The sequence below is a fragment of the Notolepis coatsorum genome (genome assembly GCF_963971535.1).
Source record: "Notolepis coatsorum genome assembly, chromosome: 2".
In the NCBI taxonomy this organism is placed as follows: Eukaryota; Metazoa; Chordata; class Actinopteri; order Aulopiformes; family Paralepididae; genus Notolepis; species Notolepis coatsorum.
This window is the reverse complement of record NC_140166.1, coordinates 98547141-98573358: the sequence shown is the minus strand read 5'-3', so window position 1 is coordinate 98573358 and position 26218 is coordinate 98547141. Positions and strand designations below refer to the sequence as shown.

Here is a 26218-nt window from a genome sequence, read left to right as displayed (position 1 = left end):
GGCTACTGAATGAATGGGCTTATTAGCTTTAGGTGGGTTTCATCATCCATGCAGATCCATTCTTTATGAGGTCACCTCGATAAGCCCACGTTAATTGTCTTTTCGCCACAATAATTTATGTGTGGGGTTATGAATGTCGTCTACTGCTCTTGTGAAGTTAAGTCGCCCAGGAGGCGTTGAAACAGCCCCGACGATGACCGCGTAACGCGCACCGAGAAACGGGACGAGCATATAGACACGAATGGCCGCCTAAACGGTCGCTGCGGTGTTTTCCTGTTGCCTTTTGGACGAATTGATGATTATGAAATGAGAACGGCTGCTTAAATCATAGCTAAACCCAGATCAAGGTAGGCTAATTAAAGCAGGTGATTGGAGGTATTATGTGGAATTAGGCCTTTGATATATAATATGTATAGGCCTATATATATATTTCCTAAGTGTGTGGTGAACTTTTAATTTATCTCACTGTATATCAAATGTAATTAACTGTTATCTATTCATAGGACTGAGCCTGGAAAACCCTCATGCAAGATTTCAAGAGCCCTTGACCATAACGGCATTGCATAGAGAGAGCGCGAAAGAGAGAGAGAGAGAGAGAGAGAGAGAGAGAGAGAAGGCTTTTAGTTGTGAAGGTTGCGGAAACAGCAGTACCATGGATCTAAAGGACTATTACCTGTTGGCTGCTCTTCTCGCCTGCCTGTGGCTCGACCCCTCGATAGCCCAGGAGCTTATCTACCCCATCCGAGAGGAGCTGCAGGAGAACGTCCTGATTGGAAACATACCAAAGGACCTCAACATTTCCCACACAAATCCTGCCACTGGGGTGAGCGCTAATCTGGTGTATCGCCTGGTCTCCAAAGCGGGGGACAACCCGCTGGTCCGGGTGCTGAGCAGCACCGGGGAGATCTTCACCACCTCCAACAGGATCGACAGGGAGAAGCTGTGCCCCGGCCCGTCGTTTGAGGACAGCGAGTGCTCTTTTGAAATCGAAGTTGTCATCCTGCCCAACGACTACTTCAGACTGATCAAGATCAAGATCGTCGTGAAGGACACGAACGACAACGCCCCCATGTTCCCGTCGCCCGTGATCAACATCTCCATCCCGGAGAACACGCTCATCAACAGCCGCTTCGCCATCCCCTCCGCCACCGACCCGGACACCGGCACCAACAGCGTGCACAAGTACGAGCTGGTCAACGGGCAGAGCGCCTTCGGCCTGGACATCGTGGAGACGCCCGAGGGGGAGAAGTGGCCCCAGCTGATCGTGCAGCAGAACCTGGACAGGGAGCAGAAGGACACCTATGTGATGAAGGTCAAAGTGGAGGACGGCGGGAGCCCGCAGAAGTCGAGCACCGCCATCCTCCAGGTGACGGTCACCGACGTCAACGACAACAAGCCCGTGTTTAAAGAGAGTCAGACGGAGGTCCACATACCGGAGAACTCCCCGGTGGGCACGTCTGTCGTGCAGCTGCAGGCTACAGACGCAGACATAGGGGCGAATGCAGACATCAGATACGTCTTTGGTACTCAGGTGCCTCCCGCCACTAAGAGACTCTTTGCGTTAAATACAACCTCGGGTCTCATCACGGTGCAGAGGCCTCTGGATAGAGAAGAGACTGCCATTCATAAAGTGTCTGTTATGGCGAGTGACGGCAGCTCCAGTCCCGCCAGAGCTACGGTTACAATAAACGTGACTGACGTGAATGATAATCCACCGAACATAGACCTGAGATATATAATCAGCCCAATTAACGGCACTGTTTTCCTCTCCGAGAAAGACCCCATCAATACCAAGATAGCTCTCATCACAGTATCGGACAAAGACACTGACATCAATGGCAAGGTCATTTGTTTCATAGAGAAGGATGTTCCCTTCCACCTGAAAGCTGTGTATGATAACCAGTATCTATTAGAGACATCCGCGTTGCTTGATTATGAAGGAATCAAAGAATACAACTTCAGAATTGTGGCGTCTGACTCCGGAAAACCCAGTTTGAATCAGACCGCCTTGGTTAGAGTGAGACTGGAGGATGAGAACGACAACCCCCCTATCTTCACGCAGCCTGTCATTGAACTGGCGGTAATGGAAAACAACAAACGTGACCTATTCCTCACCACGCTCAGCGCCACAGACGAGGACAGTGGGAAAAACGCAGAGATAGTTTACCAGCTTGGACCCAACGCATCGTTCTTCGACCTCGACCGCAAAACTGGGGTCCTAACGGCCTCCAGGGTGTTTGACCGCGAGGAGCAGGACAGGTTCCTCTTCACCATTACGGCCAGAGATAACGGGACGCCGCCTCTTCAAAGCCAGGCGGCGGTCATTGTGACCATACTGGATGAGAACGACAACAACCCCAAGTTCACGCACAACCACTTTCAGTTCTTCGTATCGGAGAACCTGCCGAAATACAGCACCGTGGGCGTGATAACCGTCACGGATTCAGACTACGGAGAAAACGCGGCCGTCTCACTTTCCATCCTGAACGACAACGAGAATTTCATCTTGGATCCTTATTCTGGAGTTATAAAGTCAAACGTGTCATTTGACCGGGAGCAGCAGAGCTCGTACACGTTCGACGTCAGGGCCGTGGACAGCGGGAGGCCTCCTTGCTCCTCAGCGGCCAAGGTCACCATCAATGTCATTGACGTCAATGACAACACGCCTATTGTGATCTATCCTCCCTCCAACACCTCTTTCAAGCTGGTCCCCCTCTCCTCCATCCCGGGGTCCGTGGTGGCCGAGGTGTTCGCCGTGGACGGCGATACAGGGATGAACGCGGAACTTAAATACACTATAGTGAGCGGAAACAACAAGGGCCTATTCAGGATCGACCCTGTCACGGGAAACATTACCCTGGAGGAAAAGCCAGAAGTGACTGACAAAGGCTTACACAGATTAGTGGTCAACATCAGTGACCTGGGTTATCCCAAGTCCCTCCACACCTTAGTGCTGGTCTTTCTGTACGTCAACGACACCGTGGGCAACTCGACGCTCATCTATGACCTCATCCGCCGCACCATGGAGACGCCCATCGACCGGAACATCGGCGAGAGCAGCGAGACTTACCAAAACGGTGACTATTTAACTATAATGATCGCATTCGTGACCGGGGCGTTGGTGGTGGTCATCGTCATCTTCGTCACCGTGCTGCTGCGCTGTCGCCACGCCTCCCGGTTCAAGGCAGCCCAGCGGAAGAAGCAGGGCACAGAGTGGATGTCTCCCAACACGGAGAACAAGCAGAACAAGAAGAAAAGGCGCAAGAAAAGGAAGTCCCCCAAGAGCTCCCTGCTGAACTTCGTCACCATCGAGGAGAGCAAGCCAGACGACCCCGCGCACGAGCCAATCAACGGGACCATCAGCCTCCCCACCGAGCTGGAGGAGCAGGGGATCGGGCGCTTCGACTGGAACGCCACGCCCACCACCACCTTCAAGCCCGGCAGCCCGGACCTGGCACGGCACTACCAGTCTGCCTCGCCGCAGTCCGCCTTCCACCTCAAGGCCGACACACCGGTCTCCGTCAAGAAGCATCACGTGATCCAGGAGCTCCCGCTGGATAACACCTTCGTCGGGGGCTGCGACACCCTCTCCAAGCGGTCGTCCACCAGCTCGGACCACTTCAGTGCCTCCGAGTGCAGCTCCCAGGGAGGTTTCAAGACGAAGGGTCCAGTGCACACCAGACAGCAGGTAAAAGAACACTTTTACTGGTCTATAAGTACTGCCTATAATTGCCCCGTTCCACAGTGCTGAGGTGCCAGTATAGATTAAAGACTCACTCTAAGTGACTGTAAACAAAACAACAGAACGGAAAAGTGGAGAAATACTACTACTCAGTAAGTTCCTCTTGTTAGTCCCCACTTAAAGAAAAACAAACGATTAATTACTCATCTAATGAAGTGGTTATGAACTGAGCTAAACAGTGATGTTTTGTTAATGGGATATATATATATTCTAGTTGAACAAAATGCAAGCAGGTTGAGCTATTGCCTTGTCAGATTCTGTTGCCATGTGACCTTTGTGAGAATCCCGAAGGTTAGACGAGGACTGATAAATTGTACCAACGTATCCTTAATTGTGCAAAAAGATAAAATGTCGTCAACATTTGTGAAAGAAACATTTTTTTCTCTCCTATCTACTCAAAGCACCATTTTCATTGTTATTCTTGGAAAACAGCAAAAAAGTTTAACACAAAAAAAATACTTAATCTACAATCATATTGAAATCTGCAAAATCACATTACGGTTCCGTTGCAAATAATTTTTATAATTTGTTCCTATATTTAAAAAAAGAATAATTTGTACTTTACTCTTCATAGTATTCTGAGTGTATTCATGTTTGTTTGTTTGCTTGTTTTTGGTGTGTATTGCATACAACTCTGAACTATGAACCTGAGCCACAATGGCAGGGTCTCGATACAGTGAGTAATTAGCGTGGCTGCAATCCAATTTTTAACGACATCACCAGAGCTTGAATTAAACGCTGCCTCTCAAAGCACACTAATGGATCCACACGTTTGATTGAGTGAAGTTTTGATGCAGTGCATGATGGCAAAACACGAGTTTTAAATGTTTTTCAAAGCTGTGAATGGTTTTGTGTAAACTTGTTGTGTTTGTAAACATTAGAGCATCATGGACTTGTGCTTTCAGTTATTATGGGATGTGAAGATGGGAAGGGAATATTTCCCACCAGCAAAACCCACCTTCAAGAATCCCTGTCTATAATCCCTTACCATATCTGATATTTATATTATCAGGCAGGAAGCGTCTTTGCACTGAGCCAAACATTATATTTAATCTATCAACCTACTTTTGTTCCATTTGTACCTTATTTTACCTTGGGAGTCAATTGAAATTACAGAAAATTCAGTCATTTAATTGTACATTCAAAAACATAACAAATACAAATAAACAAGACAATGGGTAGCACTAGCAGGTCAATGAAAAAACAGTTACAAGTTGACAATGTTCTGTTGTTGATTAATAATCTAAAACAGTTACAAGTTGACAATGTTCTGTTGTTGATTAATAATCTAAAACAGTTACAAGTTGACAATGTTCTGTTGTTGATTAATAATCTAAAACTGTTACAAGTTGACAATGTTCGGTTGTTGATTAATAATCTAAAACTGTTACAAGTTGACAATGTTCGGTTGTTGATTAATAATCTAAAACTGTTACAAGTTGACAATGTTCGGTTGTTGATTAATAATCTAAAGCGACAATTAGTTAAACATTTTTGGTCAGTTTGCAAGAGATTCCATGACACAGCTGCATCAACACAAAAAACAGTCTTTCCAAGTTCAGTCATAACATAAGGTGCCCGAGGTAAACGAAAGTAAACACAAGTACAGTGTTTAGTTACTACAATAAGCATTGCATTGGCTAATTAGTTAGTTGTGAAATTTATTTTGTAATTCTGCCCAGAAGACAAATAAATTGACAAAAACACACACACACACACTGAAACAAACATGTTGCTTTACAACATTACATGCTAGACGGTACTGAGGTAGAGCAAGGACACTTCCATATCAAGAGATTATGGTAGGTGATAAGAGATTGGTATGTTTGTCTGCTGAATTAACATGATGTTTTCAATGGCCTAACAGTGGTCGAAGTACACAGTTTCATAAGTAAACATAGAGAAGTATATGGGGGCATGCACTTAAGTATTAAAAGTACAAGTGCACACTCTAGATGATGTTGTGTATTCCAGTGCTTGGGAGCATTCAACCCTTGGTCCATTGACCTCTAAAGGTAATGTTAGAGTGGCATGTGGTCCAGTCATAACGGCTCTGATTACATTCCTCTTGAAGTGGGAAGGCTTAACATTAGAAAGTGAAACATCATGTTCATCAATGTATGCAATGTTTTATATATAAAACCTTTTTTCTTCAAAGTAACTAGTAACTGATTGTTTCATATGAATGTAGTGGAGTAAAAAGTACAATATTTCCTTTTGAAATGTAGTGGAGTAAAAGTACTAAGGTCCCTAAAATGAAAATACTCAAGTATACTTGAATACATAGTTACTTTCCACCACTGCTATCAAATGCAGTTGATTTCTCAGTTTATAGCCAAACTGTGGTGAAACTGCAGCTTATGGAGAACGCTGACATCATGACTAACACGTCCACACGTATATTTTAAAAACCTAGTATTTTCTCTGTTTCCCTCCCTTCCCGTGTTGAGTTTAAGGTCATGTCATCAGGTCATGTTAGGTCATGTCACATGTTAGGTCGATGGCAGGGTATCTGTAGGGTATCAAAAAATCTTAAAAAGTATTAAATTCATAATTCTCAATTTAAGGCCTTAAAAGGTATTAAAAAGTCTTAAATGTAACTTGTTGAAACATATACTCTGGATAGAGCTGCTGCTGGACGGAGAGACTTTCTAAAACGCTGTTCTTGTGGACGAGATACATTTTTTAAATGAAGGAGGAAAATTATTGTTTTTAGAAATACGTGCAGACGAGGCCTGACGCATGTGTGCTTTAGGTCTTGGTTTGGTTGTACATTAAACAGTGTGGTACCGTGTGTGATGAGTGTCTTTATAAGAGAAACAGATCAAGCTGGATGCTCCAAGTGTTTCTCTAGATCCTCATCTATAAGAACATACATTAAAAAAGTCAGCAAAAAGTTTTGTCCCAATTCAAAAAAATTCTAAAATAACTCTGTCAATCAAAGTCAGCGCCCCGCAAAATAAATCAGTTAAGTAAATAAACAAATAAAGATAGAGGGAGTAAGGAAGAGAGAATAGTGATAAGATAACAGACTAACAGAGACTTTTCCGTATCTCCTTTAATACAGACTAGAATACAGAGCCTAAAAAGAAATAGCAAACAATGGCGCTGCAACCGAAAAGGGCCCTGCTGGAGTCAGCTTCTGCTAGAGAGAGAGAGGCCCAAAACTCTGCTGATAGCGACGGGAACCATCCCTCTCCTCTCTACTCCCTCACTCATTATTCATCCTCCAGGGACCTGTATTAGTGTAAAGAAAGAGGAGAGGGGTGGGGGTGGGGGGGGGGGCAACAACAACAGAGGAACACTGTCCCAGTTTCAACGGTCTGGAGCCACGCTAGCATCTAAGAAACCATGTGTATAATCACAGCAGATTCACCACGCGCTCTGCTCTGCTCTGCTCTCCTCTCCTCGCTGTCTTTTTTTTATCCAAGCGGAGACATGGATTTGGCTCACTAACTGAGCACAAGCCCCTCGGCCGTGCATTAACCACGTTCTGTCTGTCAGACCCCGTAGCTCTTGTTATGGATACATTTACATGAAGGTTTCCTAAGTAGCCGGTAAGCTTGTGTACGAGACGTCTAACTGTAACATATTGATTAGACCGGTGCACGTGTTGAGTTTTCACAGTTGTTTGCTTCACATTAAAGTTTAATAAGCCGCCCTACCGTGAAGGACGAGATAATGCTTTTAAAGCACTTCGTCATTTTGGGCAAAACACACGCTTATTTGCCGTCTTCTTCCCCTAGAGTCAGACGAGAAGATCAATGTCCGGTTCATCTCTGTGTGTCCAGTAGCCGCAGAGAGTGAGAGGTACTGGTGCATGCTAGCCCTAGCTTAGCATGATAACTGGAAGCAGTAGGGAGTGGCTAGCCATAGTTTAGCACAAGGACTGGAAGCAGTAGGGAGCAGCTAGCCTAGCTTAGCACGAGGAGTGGAAGCAGTAAGGAGTGGCTAGCCATATCTTAGCACGAGGACTGGAAGCAGTGGGGAGCAGCTAGCCTAGCTCTGTCAAAAGTGAAGAAATAAATCTTCCCAACAACTCCAAAATTGTCAACAGAGATATCGATATCAATCTTCTTGTTTGAAACCGGGGGCATTAATTAATTCAACCTTTATTTAGTCTCAAACATAATTGAGGGTTCAACTCTCATTTCAGATGATGTGGATAAATACAGCACACAATAAATACAAACAAACACAAGAAAGTCAATCAATAAAACAATTAAAAACAACTGCAGACGGCGGTGAAATGGTTGGTCATTAGAGATTTAAACTGTCCAAAGGATAGTAAAGTATTGAGTTGTAAAATGTACATTGCAAGAAGCTCCATGTGTCGGGGCATAGAAGCTAAACGCAGATTTCCCAGGTTCAGTGTAAGCTCTTGTGGTTTGAAGTGTTAAGCCAACCATCGGACCGAGTATGATAAGGTCCAGAGGTCCAGTATAATACAGTACTTACGTGATATAAAGGGGAGGATCTCTTCTCTCTGCCAGAGAGGACCACCCAAACTTATGATACAGGATATAGTGATGAGTACTATAACTATCACTGGTGATAAATCTGAGGGCTGAGTGATATACAGAATCCAAGGGCTTAAGAATGGAAGCAGTAGCATGTCTATAAATCACATCTCCATAATCCAAGACAGACAGAAAAACTGCTTCAGCGACCCTCTTTCTTCTAATCATCTGGGAGCTGGCTCTGTTCTGTGTACAAGAAGCCAATTTTTTCCCAGCAGTTTACTGGCAAGATTGTCTATATGGTATTTAAAATTCTCATCAAGCCAGACGCCAAGATATATATATGTCAGACCCATTCACAGTCGATGTATGCAATATATTGTAATGTAAACAATATCTCTACCCCTAGAGAAATCATGAATGAACGATCTGAATTCCCCCAAATGTTCCCAACATGTTGGAGTGTGTCTTCAACTGTCTGTTGATCCAACAGTTCACTTCACTACTCATGTATTCACCTCGCCTCAATCTGTCGACCTTTTCGAAATCACATTAACAAGACCCCTTTACATACAGTAAACACAACAACATTACTTCGAATCATGTTCTAAACAAGCTGGAATGCATACTGTAGATATTTACGGTACTATAAGGTTGACAAGTCTGAGAGGCAGAATCTGAGAGGTCTGAGAGGCCACTCTCTATATTCACTGGCGTAATATATTTCATACACTGCATAATATGCACAAAGAAAATAAAAAGATTTAATCACATTCACTTGTAGCCTATGTATCATTCAAATGGTCACATATCTCTAACCTAAAAAAGCAAAGCTCTATGCAAACCCTGAATATATATTATAAACATGTTTTACACTTGTGCTGGGGTCTAGAGAGAGAGGGCTACTGTACGTTGAGAATCATAACTTCTAGTAGCCTGTAGTGTAGGTCTGTGTTATACTTATTCATCGATGGCCACATTCTCTTTTGGGATCATTTCAAAATATCATTATTTCACATCAACGCCAAAGAAAATCTTCGCTGCCAGGTACACGTCGGGTATCGTTGATTTATTGATATCGCTATAGGACCCAGAAAGTCTGGTCAGGCATAGTTGAAAATATATAGATTTATACTTCATCTGTCCAATTAATATGTCCCAAATGGACAAGACAGTGTGTCTTTGTCTCAGTTTCCCCGTCCAAACCTGAACTCTCACATCCCCCATGTCTCCATCAACACCTGTGGGCCAAGAGGCTTAATCGCTGCTGGTAATAATAGGTATTTCTCTGTACATGTCAAAAGGGTTGTAGGGCTAGGGCGGTCAGGTGGCGTAGCGGAGATTGCGCTCGTCACCAACGCCGGAGACGCTGGATTCGCCTGTTCGAATCCAGCTCCCGGCGTTGTCACCAGCTTGGCTGGCCGTTCACACTAATACAATTGGCAGTATTAGAGGGTGGGAAAGCTGGAGGGGTGGGTCCGGGTCGTTGTAAACAGCGACTCCTACAGTTCGGTCGGGGCGCCTGCTCAGCGCGGATAGGATCTAAGGGGGGTAGTGTGATCCTTCCATGCGTTACACCCTCTCAGTGAGAGTCCGCGCTGCCAGGTGAAAAGAAGCGCTTGATTGGCTAGACGTGTGTCGGAGGAAGCACGTGATAGCCTCCACTCTCCCAGATCGACTGTGGGGGGTAAGTGCGCAGCGACGAGGAAGGGGATTGGGAATTGGCATAACGACTAACATTGGGATGGGAGAAAATCGGAGGAAAAAGGAGGGGGAAAAAAGATCAATAAAAAAAAAGAAAAAAAAAAGAGTTGTAGGGCTTGGCAATATGGCCAACATTTCCTATTGCAATGTTATTCTTCAGACAACTGTATTTGTTAGTATTTAATTTTACAGTACAAATTACAATCTGATTATTTTATTGAATTGGAATACTAGTTTAAAATAGTCTATTTTCTTTTACTTTGTCATACTGCTGCAATAATTATAAATACATATTATGTGATCAAAAATAGTGTATATTGTTTTAAGATATGTATAAATCCATACCTTTTTGCATGGATCCATGACAGTATACCTTCATATTCGGTATACCTCCCAGTCCTACATGGATCCATGACAGTATACCTTCATATTCGGTAGACCTCCAAGCCATAATGTGTTCACCATAAATAATGACTCACCTATGGGGACACAACTGTTAGTTATGATTGATTATTTTATTTTCATGTCATGCACACACAGTGCTCAACCCTCATGGGTTTATAAGACACCAAAAATACTGTTGCAGTGTTCCATTATTACATTACACATTACATTTCATTATCTAAATACAGATTACATGAATACAGATTATATATATTATCTGTGCACATAATTTGTCTTTTGTTTAAATTATACTTTACACAATGTTCTGTTCTGTAACTATTCTTTATGAGACAGTAAGTTCATATTTCTTCTTTATATCAACAGACAATTTTTCTTTGTACATGAGAAACATTTGACTCCTAATCTCCTGAATATCACAAAATAATAGTTTTTGGAAAATTAATGCCAAATCACATAAAATAAGGATTTCAACTCATTAGCCCAAGGATGACCATGTGAAAGGTCCCATTTAAATATATTTGTAGTAAGTCTCTGATCAGACATCTTCACAAGTCTATTCCAAAGCCGAAGCATTTGACATTTATGTTTGATATGTTGGAGGTTCCCATCCCATTTCTCCACTAATGGCATATGTATGGACTTTCAAAAAGGATGGAATAGCTCTGTGATGCACAGTGTTACACACCTTAACTATTTACAGAGACCGCAAACACCAGAAGCATAGTCAGACACAGGACACACACATGAATCATATAGCTGTGTATAAGTATGGAATATTTGATTACCACACTGTTTAACTTTGTTCAGTACAGATCCCAGTACAGATCCCAGTACAGATACCAGTACAGATCCCAGTACAGATACCAGTACAGATCCCAGTACAGATCCCAGTACAGATACCAGTACAGATACCAGTACAGATCCCAGTACAGATACCAGTACAGATACCAGTACAGATACCAGTACAGATACCAGTACAGATACCAGTACAGATACCAGTACAGATCCCAGTACAGATCCCAGTACAGATCCCAGTACATATCCCAGTACAGATACCAGTACAGATACCAGTACAGATCCCAGTACAGATACCAGTGCAGATCCCAGTACAGATCCCAGTACAGATAGCAGTACAGATCCCAGTACAGATACCAGTACAGATACCAGTACAGATCCCAGTACAGATACCAGTACAGATACCAGTACAGATCCCAGTACAGATCCCAGTACAGATCCCAGTACAGGTCCAAGTGCAGATCCCAGTACAGATCCCAGTACAGGTCCAAGTGCAGATCCCAGTACAGATCCCAGTACAGGTCCAAGTGCAGATCCAAGTGCAGATCCCAGTACAGATCCCAGTACAGATCCCAGTACAGGTCCAAGTGCATATCCCAGTACAGATCCCAGTACAGATCCCAGTGCTCTACACTCAGCTTCTTTACAGGTCATGTGCTCGTCCAGCGTCAAGCGAAGATATTTATACTGATCAGTATTATGACCAATATTGAACCAACATTTTAATTAGTTATAATATAGTCAGGGTCGGGACAAGTTACAAATGACCTGTTGGAAAAAAAACATATTCAGTAATTTACTCTTAAGTATGACAATATGGAAGTCATGTAATGTGGTTACTTTCAGTTACTTTTGGATTTCATCAGTGCCACATAAGGAGGAAAAAAAAGTCAAAAGAAAATATATCAATAGCATGACGTTTACTTGCATTCTGTAAGACAACAAAACCATGTGACCTTGGGAAGGACACAGAGCTTTTCAGCATCAAGACGTGTAAGAAAGACAGACAGACAATGCTATTTTAGTTTAACATTAAACGTTAAAGGTTTAAAGGATGGGATTGGATTACAATTACATTCTCTTGTACCATGTAATACAGTGTAATACAGTGTGGTGTAATACAGTATGGTGTAATACGGTATGGTGTAACACAGTACAGTGTAACAGTACAGTATAAAACAGTACGGTGTAATACAGTACATTGTAATACAGTGGTGTAATACAGTACATTGTAATACAGTGGTGTAATACAGTACATTGTAATACAGTACATTGTATTACAGTACAGTGTAATACAGTACAGTGCAATGCAGTACGGTGTAATACAGTACATTGTAATACAGTGTATTTTAATACAGTACAGTGTAATACAGTACATTTTAATACAGTACAGTGTAATACAGTATAGTGTAATACAGTACATTGTAATACAGTACATTTTAATACAGTACAGTGTAATACAGTATAGTGTAATACAGTAGGCCTACAGTGTAATACAGTATAGTGTAATACAGTACATTTTAATACAGTATGGTGTAATACAGTATGGTGTAATACAGTACATTGTAATACAGTACATTTGAATACAGTACAGTGTAATACAGTATAGTGTAATACAGTACATTTTAATACAGTACGGTGTGATACAGTATGGTGTAATACAGTACAGTATAGGCAGAATAGGCACCAAAAAAAGTATAGCAGGAGGAAAGATGTGTTAAAAAGCCTTGATTAGGGCACAGCTATCATTCTCAAAATGCTTTTTAAAATGATGTAGCCGTGTTACAGTAAAGGCCTTTTATCACATCTGTCTTCCTGTTCTACTTACGAGAGCCAGGGAACCCGTCTCGTTTCCAGTTGTCACCTGATGACTGGTTTGTGAAAACATTGTACTCACTAGAGCGCCTGGTTGAACTACATCTGGAGGCTGTTCGTTTGAACTTTCTAATCTATTTACATTTTTATTTTCATCCAGCAGTAATTGTCTACCCCCCCCCCCCCCCGACCCCACCTCCCCACACCATTGCATCATATCCATTTACTTAATATTGTGACAGCAAATCCAAATAAAAAAAGCCTCGTGGCTCAAATGACAGTATCACTCTCAAGAAACAGGAAACCATATTAAACAGTAGAGTAGGTATTTAATCTGGAAAACACCGTGACAGGAGACGAGGGAGGGAGGGAGGGAGGGAGGGAGGGAGGGAGGGAGGGATGGGAGGGAGGGAGGGAGGGATGGGAGGGAGGGAGAGAGACGTGTAGGGGAGGACACCAGGAGTCGTCTCTCATCTGTAGACTTTAATGAATGGACACTCTATGCAAACAGGAGTCTGTACAGACCGTTGTAATTATGGAGCCTTGGGGGAGTCGTCCTTCTTGCGAGGGTTCATTTGCCACATTAATAAGAGGATTAGTGGTATGTACGGGGGCTGACAGTGGCGGGCCAAGTTTGAGAAGATTAATGAACTATGACAAACGTTGCACCTGAGGGGGGGAAGGTCTGTTGCGATGTTCCTCGGAGTTATGATACCGAGCTCTGGACGTACGAGAGAGAGAGAGAGAGAGAGAGAGAGAGAGAGAGAGAGAGAGAGAGAGAGAGAGAGAGAGAGAGAGAGAGAGAGAGAGAGAGGGAGGGCGGTGTGGAGGACGTTATCGCTCCGCTGGACGCCCTCGTCCCTCGACCATACCACCAATCAGAGAAGTTTCTTTAGGATATGGCGATTACGGCCTTTTTGATTATTATATTTAATAACAAATGTAATGACAAAAGTCTTTTCACCAGATTCTTTATTGACTGAAGTAATTGTTACCACTATGTTACTATCCTTATAACTACTACCTACCATGCTAATATGTCTAAACTACTATGCACTCCGAGTGTAACACACAGTGTGACACTATTTGATGAACAATGCCACTGACCCTTCTCTGGCCCAGAGTTGTACCTCTCCTGCTGACTTGTTGTTCACAACATGGAAGTCGCTTTGGATAAAAGCACCAGCTAATTGACTAAATGTAAAATGTAAATGTTATGGTTGTAAAAAATATTTAGTTTGAGATGGAAGTTGACAAATCTAAATCCTTTGTGTCGGAGTGTGACAGATTCAGTTGCACCTGTAAACACCACGCAGTGAGTTAATAGTAACGATAATTCATCATCTGTTAGTACATCCCATGGTGTCTGACCTCCATAACATCATGTTGATAATAAGAGCTGACAACATGTAATGACACTGTGTGTCTCCAGATGTGTCTCTCATACTGGGTGGAGAAAACCTTTTTTTTGTATATGAACCCTAAACCAAAACACCACTAAAACAACCGTAGCCATCAGAACACATTCAGTTGACAAACCTCAGTGGCGTTTCTATGACAACGCTTCCATCAATGGAAAAGTCGTACTGCTTAGAAGATTGTCCTTAAAGGGCCACTTCACCAAAAAACTACAATGTAAACAACGCTGATTTATTTTGCACATAATCTCACGCACACATCCACTCTAAGACTCTAAACAGTTTTGCACACATTAATTTAGTTTGTCAGTCGTCGAGAGTGAATGAGTTTGAATGTGGCTGCCGGTGATGTCATCGGGGGATACTTGTGTTGTGTTAATTACATCTCCATGAAATTATGTAGATGAATAAATAGCAACATCTTGTCTTATAGGGAACTGCTTCATCATTTCATGGAGCTGTAATCAAACACAAGGATTCAACGTCCCCTGATGACTACATCGGTGTCCACATTCAAACACATTCACTCTCAATAGCCATCAAACTAGACGAATGTGTGCACAACTTTTGATAGTCTTTGGATGTGCGTGGGATTATGTGGTAAAAGTGGCCCTTGAAGGAACTTGGGGCATCGTCCAAACCTAGCTGGGCTTAAAGGGAGGTAACTCCACGGTGGGGCGTGGTGACGTAGCGGTGGAGCGAGTATTAGGTAGGCCGCTTTGTCAAAACAACAAAACGAATCAAAGCTCCCCGTTGCTACGCCGACTGAACCGTGGAGATCATTCCTTGTGTTTGGATTTTGCCCCCTGCGGAGAAGGGTGCCGTCCTATTGAGATTTATTTAGCTTTTATTTTGTTGTTGTTGCTGTTGCTGTTGTTGTTGTTGTTATTGTTGCTGTTGTTGATGTTGTCTATTACTGCCCAGAAGCAGGATTGCTGTAACACAGACGATGGCAAATTACCAGGAATTTTCTATTTTCTATTTATAATTATTATTTTGTTAAGTTTCTACCACTATCACGGCCCATTGTCATAAAGAAATGCATGGAAATAGTTTCCCTTCGTGAGAAGTGAATGTTGATCTTATCTAACCAAATTCAACCATAACATTTTGTCTCATTGCAAAATGTTTGTGCGAGCGCACGTGTTCCGCCGCTTGGTTGTGTGTGTGTGTGTGTGTGTGTGTGTGTGTGTGTGTGTGTGTGTGTGTGTGTGTGTGTGTGTGTGTGTGTGTGTGTGTGTGTGTGTGTGTGTGTGTGTGTGTGTGTGTGTGTGTGTGTGTGTGTGTGTGTGTGTGTGTGTGTGTGTGTGTGTGTGTGTGTGTGTGTGTGTGTGTGTGTGTGTGTGTGTGTGTGTGTGTGTGTGTGTGTGTGTGTGTGTGTGTGTGTGTGTGTGTGTGTGTGTGTGTGTGTGTGTGTGTGTGTGTGTGTGTGTGTGTGTGTGTGTGTGTGTGTGTGTGTGTGTGTGTGTGTGTGTGTGTGTGTGTGTGTGTGTGTGTGTGTGTGTGTGTGTGTGTGTCTGTGTTGTATTGGTTTGTCTTTTGTATTGGTTTGTCCATCACTTTTGGGACGACAGGCCGTTCGTCTTGAGACGTGGCTTCATCCGTCTCCGTCATTTCACAAAGCAAATTGATTGATGACAGATGTCTCCAGGGCTTTGCTTTGTGAAATATACATTCTGCACAAATATCACCATCATCGTGGCTTTTGTGGGAGCGTGGCTATTAAATTCATCTCCTGTGTTTTCGCTAATCCGCCCAACGACATTTCCCATGTTTACTATGTCACTCAATCAAGTTTAGGAACTAGATCCTTGGTATGGTTTTAACACTGCATGACTACACGCAACAAAACAGAACAAAACTAACTCGAGCCTAACACACTTAACCTAGGGTCTCAACCAACCCATTTGGAGTCAGCTTTTTTTTTTTATTTTAACTTTTGTTTCTCTCAAATGAAAGAGATCCGAGTAGAGGGTGGAAGAAAATGTTTCTTAACTGTTTGATCATCTGCGAGGAAAATTCAGATTCCAAGTTCTGATGCTACTACGTTGTTTGAACAATGCCCCCTCCTCTTCCTCCTCATCCTCTTCCTCCTCCTCCTCCCACCCACCGACCCATCTCCTCCTCTCCACTCCTCACTCTCCTCCTCTCCAGCCTCTCCTTTAGCTCCCCTTTGGTCAACCTTTCACCCATGTTTCGGGTCAACGCCGTTACATGCCAGGTTAGGTGACGGGAAGAGTGCGCTCAGCTTACGTAGCTTCTCATCCTTTCTGACCGGGACTCCTCTGTGTCTCAACACAGACAGTGCTTTCTGCTTGTTAATCATTAGAGTCTAACCGGGGGGGGGGGGGGGGGTTAGATGGGCAAAGCGCTTGCTGTCCGTCTTGACATGACAACCCCGGAGGGAGCCGCGTGCTCGCCATGGGGTCGTTACGTCAAGCCCACGACAAGCCGCTCTTCTGTCACCGGTGTGTGGCGGCGGCGGCCAGACTCTTTGTGAACACGGCACCCTGCCGGGCGGTCAGAGAGAGAGAGAGACACTTCACTCTAAATGGGACACCTGCCATATTGACTGCTTTGCCACGGGGCCTCACATCCCTCACCAAGACTCTGTGGAGAAACCACATCAATGTACCTTTCTATTGTATATACGAGATGTTTTATGTAAATCGAAACTCCTGGTAATCTTGCCTACTGTGCTGTGTTATACAATAATGGACTTGCTTTATTTTTTATCATCTTTTATTTATTTCCCTTGCTCTTTTTCTTTCTTTCTTTGGTTCGTTTCATTGCTGGGTGTTCTATAACCACATCTGAGATATACTGTGTCATAATGCTTCAGTGATCTGCAACTCTTCTGTTTTATAAAGGCTTTTTTCTTTTTTTACAGTGCTATTCCATCTTTATAATTTCATAATAAATGTTTCAAAGAGATTGTTAAAATTCTCGTTTTTTTTTACTCCCTCACATTTGTCCTGCCTCCCGTCGTGAGTTGGTGTGGGTTGGTTACACACATTACACTCACGGAGAGTTCCAACTCCAACTGAATGTGTGTTGGCTACTGTATGGTAACCGGGTCCTGATCATAAGACCAGTTTCAGTTGGTTTTGCCCGACTACAGTACACACAGTGACGGAAGTCCAAATTATTCTGTCATTGTTTTAAGCGAAGAGCTATTCGATTCTTGACCGAATCCTTGACCGTTGTGGTGGAACCGGACTCACCAATTATGGTCGTAGACCATCTAAATGTCTGGCAGCAACGGTTGCCAAATATTTACTGTAAAATTACAGTAAAATACCCAAATTAAAATAAAGTGGAAAAGCAATTAATTTACAGAAAATCTTGTATATTTGAGGTGTTTTTATGTATAATTCAACGTCATTTAACATTCAAGACAATTAAGCAATGGAATAATCCTGTAAAAAAATTGATAATTTCTTATTAAATCAATTTACAGATTACAACCTTTATTTAATGGTTAATATTTTGATAAAAAGTTATTTACTGTATTTGTATGGCATTTACATTTAAAGTAGAAAAACAAAAGTAATCTGTAAAATAATACAGTGAATTTCCCTGTGAAAAAAACATTTTTTTTACAGTGTACTGTAGGTTTAATGGTGAAACACATAGTAACAAGGTATGAATGAATGAATGAATGAATGAAAACTTTATTTAACAGATTGCAGAATGGGTACAATACAGTACGGCTCAATACATACAATTGTTAAGGGGATGCAGACCTGAGAAAGACGTTTGTCTTGTTTCCATCAGGGTCCCCCTGCTACATGAGCTCTGGCTGAGAAGAGTGCTCTCGTCATGTCTACTGAGGGAGAGAAGGGAACACTGGTATTTATTTGTTAAAATAAGTGGTCTACATGTTAAAATAATAGCTCAATATTCTGACAGTCATCACGGATATAGATTGTCTGGTCAGTAATATGGGTCTCCTCTCCCAGTCCCTCCGCTCTGCAGTAAACGCAAAATACATGTCCTGGTATACTGTTCCACCTTTAAGCAATGAGGAAAGAGAACTCCACACTGCAAAAATAAGAAATACAAACTAGTTTTAAGCTAATTATGTGCTTTAAACAAGTAAAATAATCTGCCAGTGTAGTAAGCAAATCTGGCTTGGCCAGATGTCTTAAAAATAAGTAAGAATATCTAGGGTTATCTCTCTCTTGATTGGATAAATTGGGAAGGGATACCAGAAGATATGTTTACTGCAGAACGGAGGGACTGGGAGTCCCATGTTACTGACCAAACACATCAGTGATGGCTGTCAGAATGTAGAGCTATTTAACACTGAAACATACAGTCCACCATGACCACCCTGTAACAACTGAAACATAGCGAGTCCACCATGACCACCCTGTAACAACTGAAACATAGAGAGTCCACCATGACCACCCTGTAACAACTGAAACATAGAGAGTCCACCATTACCACCCTGTAACAACTGAAACATAGAGTCCACCATGACCACCCTGTAACAACTGAAACATAGCGAGTCCACCATGACCACCCTGTAACAACTGAAACATAGAGTCCACCATGACCACCCTGTAACAACTGAAACATAGCGAGTCCACTATGACCACCCTGTAACAACTGAAACATAGAGAGTCCACCATGACCACCCTGTAACAACTGAAACAGAGTCCACCATGACCACCCTGTAACAACTGAAACAGAGTCCACCATGACCACCCTGTAACAACTGAAACATAGAGAGTCCACCATGACCACCTTGTAACAACTGAAACATAGAGTCCACCATGACCACCCTGTAACAACTGAAACATAGAGTCCACCATGACCACTCTGTAACAACTGAAACATAGCGAGTCCACCATGACCACCCTGTAACAACTGAAACAGAGTCCACCATGACCACCCTGTAACAACTGAAACAGAGTCCACCATGACCACCCTGTAACAACTGAAACATAGAGAGTCCACCATGACCCCCTTGTAACAACTGAAACATAGAGTCCACCATGACCACCCTGTAACAACTGAAACATAGAGTCCACCATGACCACCCTGTAGCAACTGAAACATAGAGAGTCCACCATGACCACCCTGTAACAACTGAAACATAGAGTCCACCATGACCACCCTGTAGCAACTGAAACATAGAGAGTCCACCATGACCACCCTGTAACAACTGAAACAGAGTCCACCATGACCACCCTGTAACAACTGAAACATAGAGAGTCCACCATGACCACCTTGTAACAACTGAAACATAGAGTCCACCATGACCACCTTGTAACAACTGAAACATAGAGTCCACCATGACCACCCTGTAGCAACTGAAACATAGAGAGTCCACCATGACCACCATGTAACAACTGAAACATAGAGTCCACCATGACCACCCTGTAGCAACTGAAACATAGAGAGTCCACCATGACCACCCTGTAACAACTGAAACATAGAGTCCACCATGACCACCCTGTAACAACTGAAACATAGAGTCCACCCTGTAACAACTGAAACATACAGTCCACCATGTAACAACTGAAACATACAGTTCACCATGTAACAACTGAAACATACAGTCCACCATGTAACAACTGAAACATAGAGTCCACCGTGTAACAACTGAAACATAGAGTCCACCATGACCACCCTGTAACAACTGAAACATAGAGAGTCCACCATGACCACCCTGTAACAACTGAAACATAGAGAGTCCACCATGACCACCCTGTAACAACTGAAACATAGAGACGCCACCATGACCACCCTGTAACAACTGAAACAGAGTCCACCATGACCACCCTGTAACAACGGAAACAGAGTCCACCATGACCACCCTGTAACAACTGAAACATAGAGAGTCCACCATGACCACCTTGTAACAACTGAAACATAGAGTCCACCATGACCACCCTGTAACAACTGAAACATAGTGTCCACCATGACCACTCTAACAACTGAAACATAGCGAGTCCACCATGACCACCCTGTAACAACTGAAACAGAGTCCACCATGACCACCCTGTAACAACTGAAACAGAGTCCACCATGACCACCCTGTAACAACTGAAACATAGAGAGTCCACCATGACCCCCTTGTAACAACTGAAACATAGAGTCCACCATGACCACCCTGTAACAACTGAAACATAGAGTCCACCATGACCACCCTGTAGCAACTGAAACATAGAGAGTCCACCATGACCACCCTGTAACAACTGAAACATAGAGTTCACCATGACCACCCTGTAGCAACTGAAACATAGAGTGTCCACCATGACCACCCTGTAACAACTGAAACAGAGTCCACCATGACCACCCTGTAACAACTGAAACATAGAGAGTCCACCATGACCACCTTGTAACAACTGAAACATAGAGTCCACCATGACCACCTTGTAACAACTGAAACATAGAGTCCACCATGACCACCCTGTAGCAACTGAAACATAGAGAGTCCACCATGACCACCCTGTAACAACTGAAACATAGAGTCCACCATGACCACCCTGTAGCAACTGAAACATAGAGAGTCCACCATGACCACCCTGTAACAACTGAAACATAGAGTCCACCATGACCACCCTGTAACAACTGAAACATAGAGTCCACCCTGTAACAACTGAAACATACAGTCCACCATGTAACAACTGAAACATACAGTCCACCATGTAACAACTGAAACATACAGTCCACCATGTAACAACTGAAACATAGAGTCCACCGTGTAACAACTGAAACATAGAGTCCACCATGACCACCCTGTAACAACTGAAACATAGAGAGTCCACCATGACCACCCTGTAACAACTGAAACATAGAGAGTCCACCATGACCACCCTGTAACAACTGAAACATAGAGACTCCACCATGACCACCCTGTAACAACTGAAACATAGAGTCCACCATGACCACCCTGTAACAACTGAAACATAGAGAGTCCACCATGACCACCCTGTAACAACTGAAACATAGAGTCCACCATGACCACCCTGTAACACTATTGACACTACAATAGTACATCTGTGTGTGGTTGTAAGTATGTACAGTACAGTACAGTCGGCTACTGCTATTGCGACTGCTATTAACCAGCCATCGAAGAGAAGAAGGCTGACATTGATATTAATTATATATTAAGCTTCAGATGAGATGAAACCTAACAATGCTATTTTAATTTGTTTCTAACTCGATTAATCTCCATCATCATCATAGTGGCACCCTCGTACGTCCTTGCGCTTGCATAAAGTACGTTACTCTTTCTGGGTAATGCTCAGAATAGCTAAACGCAGGCTTAAAACGTTAAAATAGATCATGGGTGTAGCGTAGCAAAGCAGCGCTGACCTTGTGCACTGACACCGTTATTAATTAATCTCGACCATCTTCTGGTTTCATATGAATTTGTCAGCTCTAAACTTGGTACCACAGAGAGAGGGTGAGAGAGATAGAGAGGGGGGTATAGAGGGGGAGAGGGAGAGAGAGGGATGAGGGGGGATAGAGAGAGGGGGGATTTCAAAGGGGCCAAGGCAACACATCTTTGGAGAGTAGCCCTAACTCTACTTAATCTGTCCACTCCATTTGAAAGCCAGAAGAGAAGCTTAGTCTGCATTTGAGTGAAAAAAAGGATAAAATAAATAAATAAATAAATAAAGATAGGATTTAATGGTTGACCTCTAGATACGGTCACTTAAAAAAAAAAACTGAATGCTCTCACCAACCGGAATTTGAAACCTGACTTCTGACCTCAAAGTATAATCATATTCCCTGTCCCTTCATATAGGCTACAGCTGCTTCTCCGATCAGGTTAACAGGATCTGCTATCAGTGCCTCCCGGTCCGATATGGCCAGGGTTCCGTGTTCAGTGAAATCTGTGTGGAATAGATTTCAGATAACGCACACAAGCCTTTGACAATGTCATCGCATAGTTTGGGATATTTTACTGTTGCATGATATCGTTTCTGCAGTTGCACAGCATATATTTTGCAGGTAGGCAATGTTGTAGGTGTTCCAGTAAGAGAAGACAGATCAGCAGAACTGACCCTTTATAGTCATCTGTGTATACGTGGCCCTTTATAGTCATCTGTGTATATGTGGCCCTTTATAGTCATCTGTGTATACGTGGCCCTTTATAGTAATCTGTGTATATGTGGCCCTTTATAGTCATCTGTGCATGCCTGGCCCTTTATAGTCATCTGTGCATGCCTGTCCCTTTATAGTCATCTGTGCATGCCTGTCCCTTTATAGTCATCTGTGCATATGTGGCCCTTCATGTTGATCTGTGCATGCCTGGCTCTTTATTTTGATCTTGCATGCCTGGCTCTTTATATTGATCTGTGCATGCCTGGCTCTTTATATTGATCTGTGCATGCCTGGCTCTTTATATTGGTATGTGCATGCCTGGCTCTTTATATTGGTATGTGCATGCCTGGCTCTTTATATTATTTGGGCGCTGTGACAAATCTAATTTCAAACCAAATGCACAACAATGCCAGGTCGTTCTACAATTCTCCATTTTTGCTCTCTCCTCTCTGATACCATCTGGCCAAATGGCACCAAATTCAACACCGGACCCCCCTCCCCAGAGAAGATAGAAGCCCTGGTGTGGAGCACACACTCAGAATGCCTTGCGAGTGGTAACGTTAGCGAATAGCATGCTACAGTATGTATCTTGGCTTTGCTAACTACAGTCAAATGGGTTTATTTCAGTAGCATGCTAGTGGCTAGCTCTAGTAATGTTACAATCACTAAGAGGGTCTATGACCATGGTACACATGCTTTAAAATCATCTTGACGGGTGCTCGGTCTTAGTCAAACCGCAAGTTATCGTTGGGGTTAGTTTAAGGTTAGGGATTAGGTTACCGTACTTTTCGCACTATAAGCCGCACCTGAATATAAGCCGCAGCAGCTAAATTGAATGATGTGTACATATAAGCCGCACTGGACTATAAGCCGCAGGTGTTTTAATGTTTAATTACCATATGTAATTAGCATTGGGACACAATACTGTCGGACAAATAACAAGAATTAACTCATTTACAAGTTGTATTAAGTTTAGCAAGTAAGGGAACAGATAAATAACATTTCAATGCAGTCAAAAAAGCAATATTTAGATTTTTACATTTTCGGGGTTGGTCACGTCGAGTCACATATAAGCCGCACCGTTATATAAGCCGCAGGGTAAAAAAATGGGGGGAAAAGGTGCGGCTTATAGTCCGAAAAGTACGGTAACCTCTTCCACCCGACGGGACTGGTACCGGTCCCAAAATGACATCACGTCATAAATCAATTTCTCCAGACTGTCTGACAAAAGTATCATTTTATTTTTCAAACGTATTCAAGTATAAACATCATAACCATGTCACAACAGCAGTTATAATGTATATTATCATCAATACGTTAGTTTACATTGGAATTTTTCCGAAGGACACTTCCCAAAAGCCTCTATGGCGTTTCAAGCACATTACTTCTGTATGAATTTTTTTTATATCTCTTATTATTCACACTTAATGTTATTGACATATATTGAAGCACAGTTAGTTTCTCTTCCCTATTTTTAGCATGTAGCAACAATTATATTTGAAATTAGTTTCAAAACGGTTGCACCCTGATAAAAAAAAAAGCTACTGTACATACAGCATATTTCATTATCTGTTCTTATGCACGCCTGGTGATACTAAATCCAAATTGAACCCGGGCATTTTAAATATAAGATTTGGCACAATCCATAAATGTGCGAATTGGCTATAATAAGGTAATTTATAAGCCTGCTATTTTATATTCTATAATAATATTTCAAATTGCATTGGTCCGGATGGGAGAATTCAGTACTGTATCTACAAAACCTTCAGTTTAATCATCTTCCCTTTATTAATTTCCTTAGAATTTTTGTACACATGATTTCAATAAGGTACTGAACGAGATCAGTTTTTTCATGTCTGGTCATTATTAGCATGGTGTTATTCACTGTCAAAGATTCAAAGAAAAATCATAATTCATATTCTCCTTTGTTTCATCACAATTTAAGCAAGCCTAGTAATAGACACAATATTTCTGACACTGTGAATACATTCACTGAGGTCCATAGATGTCCCTAGATAGATACCAAGAATATGCAAATGACCTTGTAGAAGTGGAGCAATATTCCATTTACTTAGGTATGTATTTTAGGCGGATTTTCAGAAAATAGGGCTCTGCGTTAAGTTTAGGTTAGGGATAGGATTGGGGTGAGGTTACAGTTTGTTGCACATTCACCAATTAATAGGAGATCCAATGAAAAGTCTGAGAACAGCCTGAACATTTGCATACAATAATCATGTCATAGGCAAAATATCATAATATGAAACATTTCATGAGTTTACAATGGACAAATGCTTGTTCTACATACAATTATCAAGCCAGTGGCAGAGACTGCATTCAGTCAAACCATTTGTACTGTTGAAATTGGTAGCAGTGTTCTAGCAAATATAAAACAATGATGTTCTAATCCCTTTCTTTGAATTATTATTCATATCATCATTATTATTATTGTTAGCTGTGTAGATGTTCATTGACTTTCAAACACATCAATCACATCATATTAGATTAGATTAGATTAGATTAAAATGTATTGTCATTATTTATACAGCACAAGGACAGTACAACAACAAAACGTTTGGCATCCAACAAGAGTGCAGATGTAACAGTAAAGTGCAATAGTAATATACAATATACAGGTAATTAAACTGGGTATAAAATATATAGATTAGTACTACTGAGTAATAGTGCTAATCAGATGCACAGTGTTATAGTATTATTATGTACGGTAATATAATAATAAATCGTACCATGATTTTCAGAGTGATATGTTTGGTACCATATTGATTTATACTTGCCCAGTTGCAACTATAACAACTACACAGAGGATACTGCAGCTATTTCTTAATTTTTTTTTAAATAACCAGAATATTGGTGTATGTCAATGTTAAATGCTTAACTACAACACAGATTCTATTTGATTTTAAATAGACATTACTACCCTGCATAGCATGAGTCAAAAGTGACCCGAGCAAATGATTTTGTTTGATATCCTTGCATGTCATGCATTTTATTACTCAATATTTAATGAATTCCTCAACTATGTTGTTTTTCAACATCACAAACTAATTTTAATGTTGTTTTATTTTCATTTTGCATACAAATTTGTTGCATCACCCCTATAATGCATGGGTCAAAAATTACCCGAATGTATTCTCAACGGAGAATGAATCCTCAGAGACCAGCAGGGACAAGCACCACAATTCTAGTTGCAAAAGTCCACGTCACCCCCCCTGCACCAAGAGCTTGAGTCATCCAGCACACAGCGAGGCTTCCCCACTCGTATACACAAGGATCGGGCCTTTTGAGGGTCCAATGTTACACGTTCACAGCCTTTCTTTTTATTGGAGAGAATTGACATACACTTCATGAACCTACTTTAACGCCTGAACGTCTAACTGGAGTAGTCGTTCACCTCGGGGCCATTGCAGTGAATTAAATTTGGGAGCAGCCGAGCCACTCAGGGGAGGACTCAAGTGGCCTTGTAAAGTGGCCTCCACTCCTGATTTAGCGGATGCACTGTTTTCTCGTGCGTTTTCCCACCAGTAGCGCTGGCATCTTCTCTACAGACCTTCCTTATTATTACTGTAATTAGTTCACCTCCACGTGCCCTCCTGAAGAAGGGAGGAAGGATAAGCGAACACCGGAATTATTGAGAAAAAAAATCCTTCACTTGTCTGAGAGACGGTGCTTTTTTTGGTTGTTGCTCGCCCATAATTAGAGTCCCTTCAGACGGAGGTAATAGCACTGGGGGAGAGGAGTGTTGCCAGTGATTGTATGTTTATGATCTTGTGATTGTACTGATAGTACAGTCATCA

The 26218-nt window shown here is 42.3% G+C and overlaps 1 protein-coding gene across 1 annotated transcript in view; it reads left to right on the top strand.

Moving 5' to 3' along the window:
- Window positions 1-652: 652 nt before the first annotated feature.
- The window catches only part of pcdh9 (protocadherin 9), a gene marked incomplete at both ends in the record, with an annotated part of 483718 nt that continues 458152 nt past the window's right edge, over window positions 653-26218 (top strand). Inside the window, 1 exon segment of the mRNA XM_084308255.1 lies at window positions 653-3688. Coding sequence (XP_084164381.1) covers window positions 653-3688 — 3036 coding nt within the window.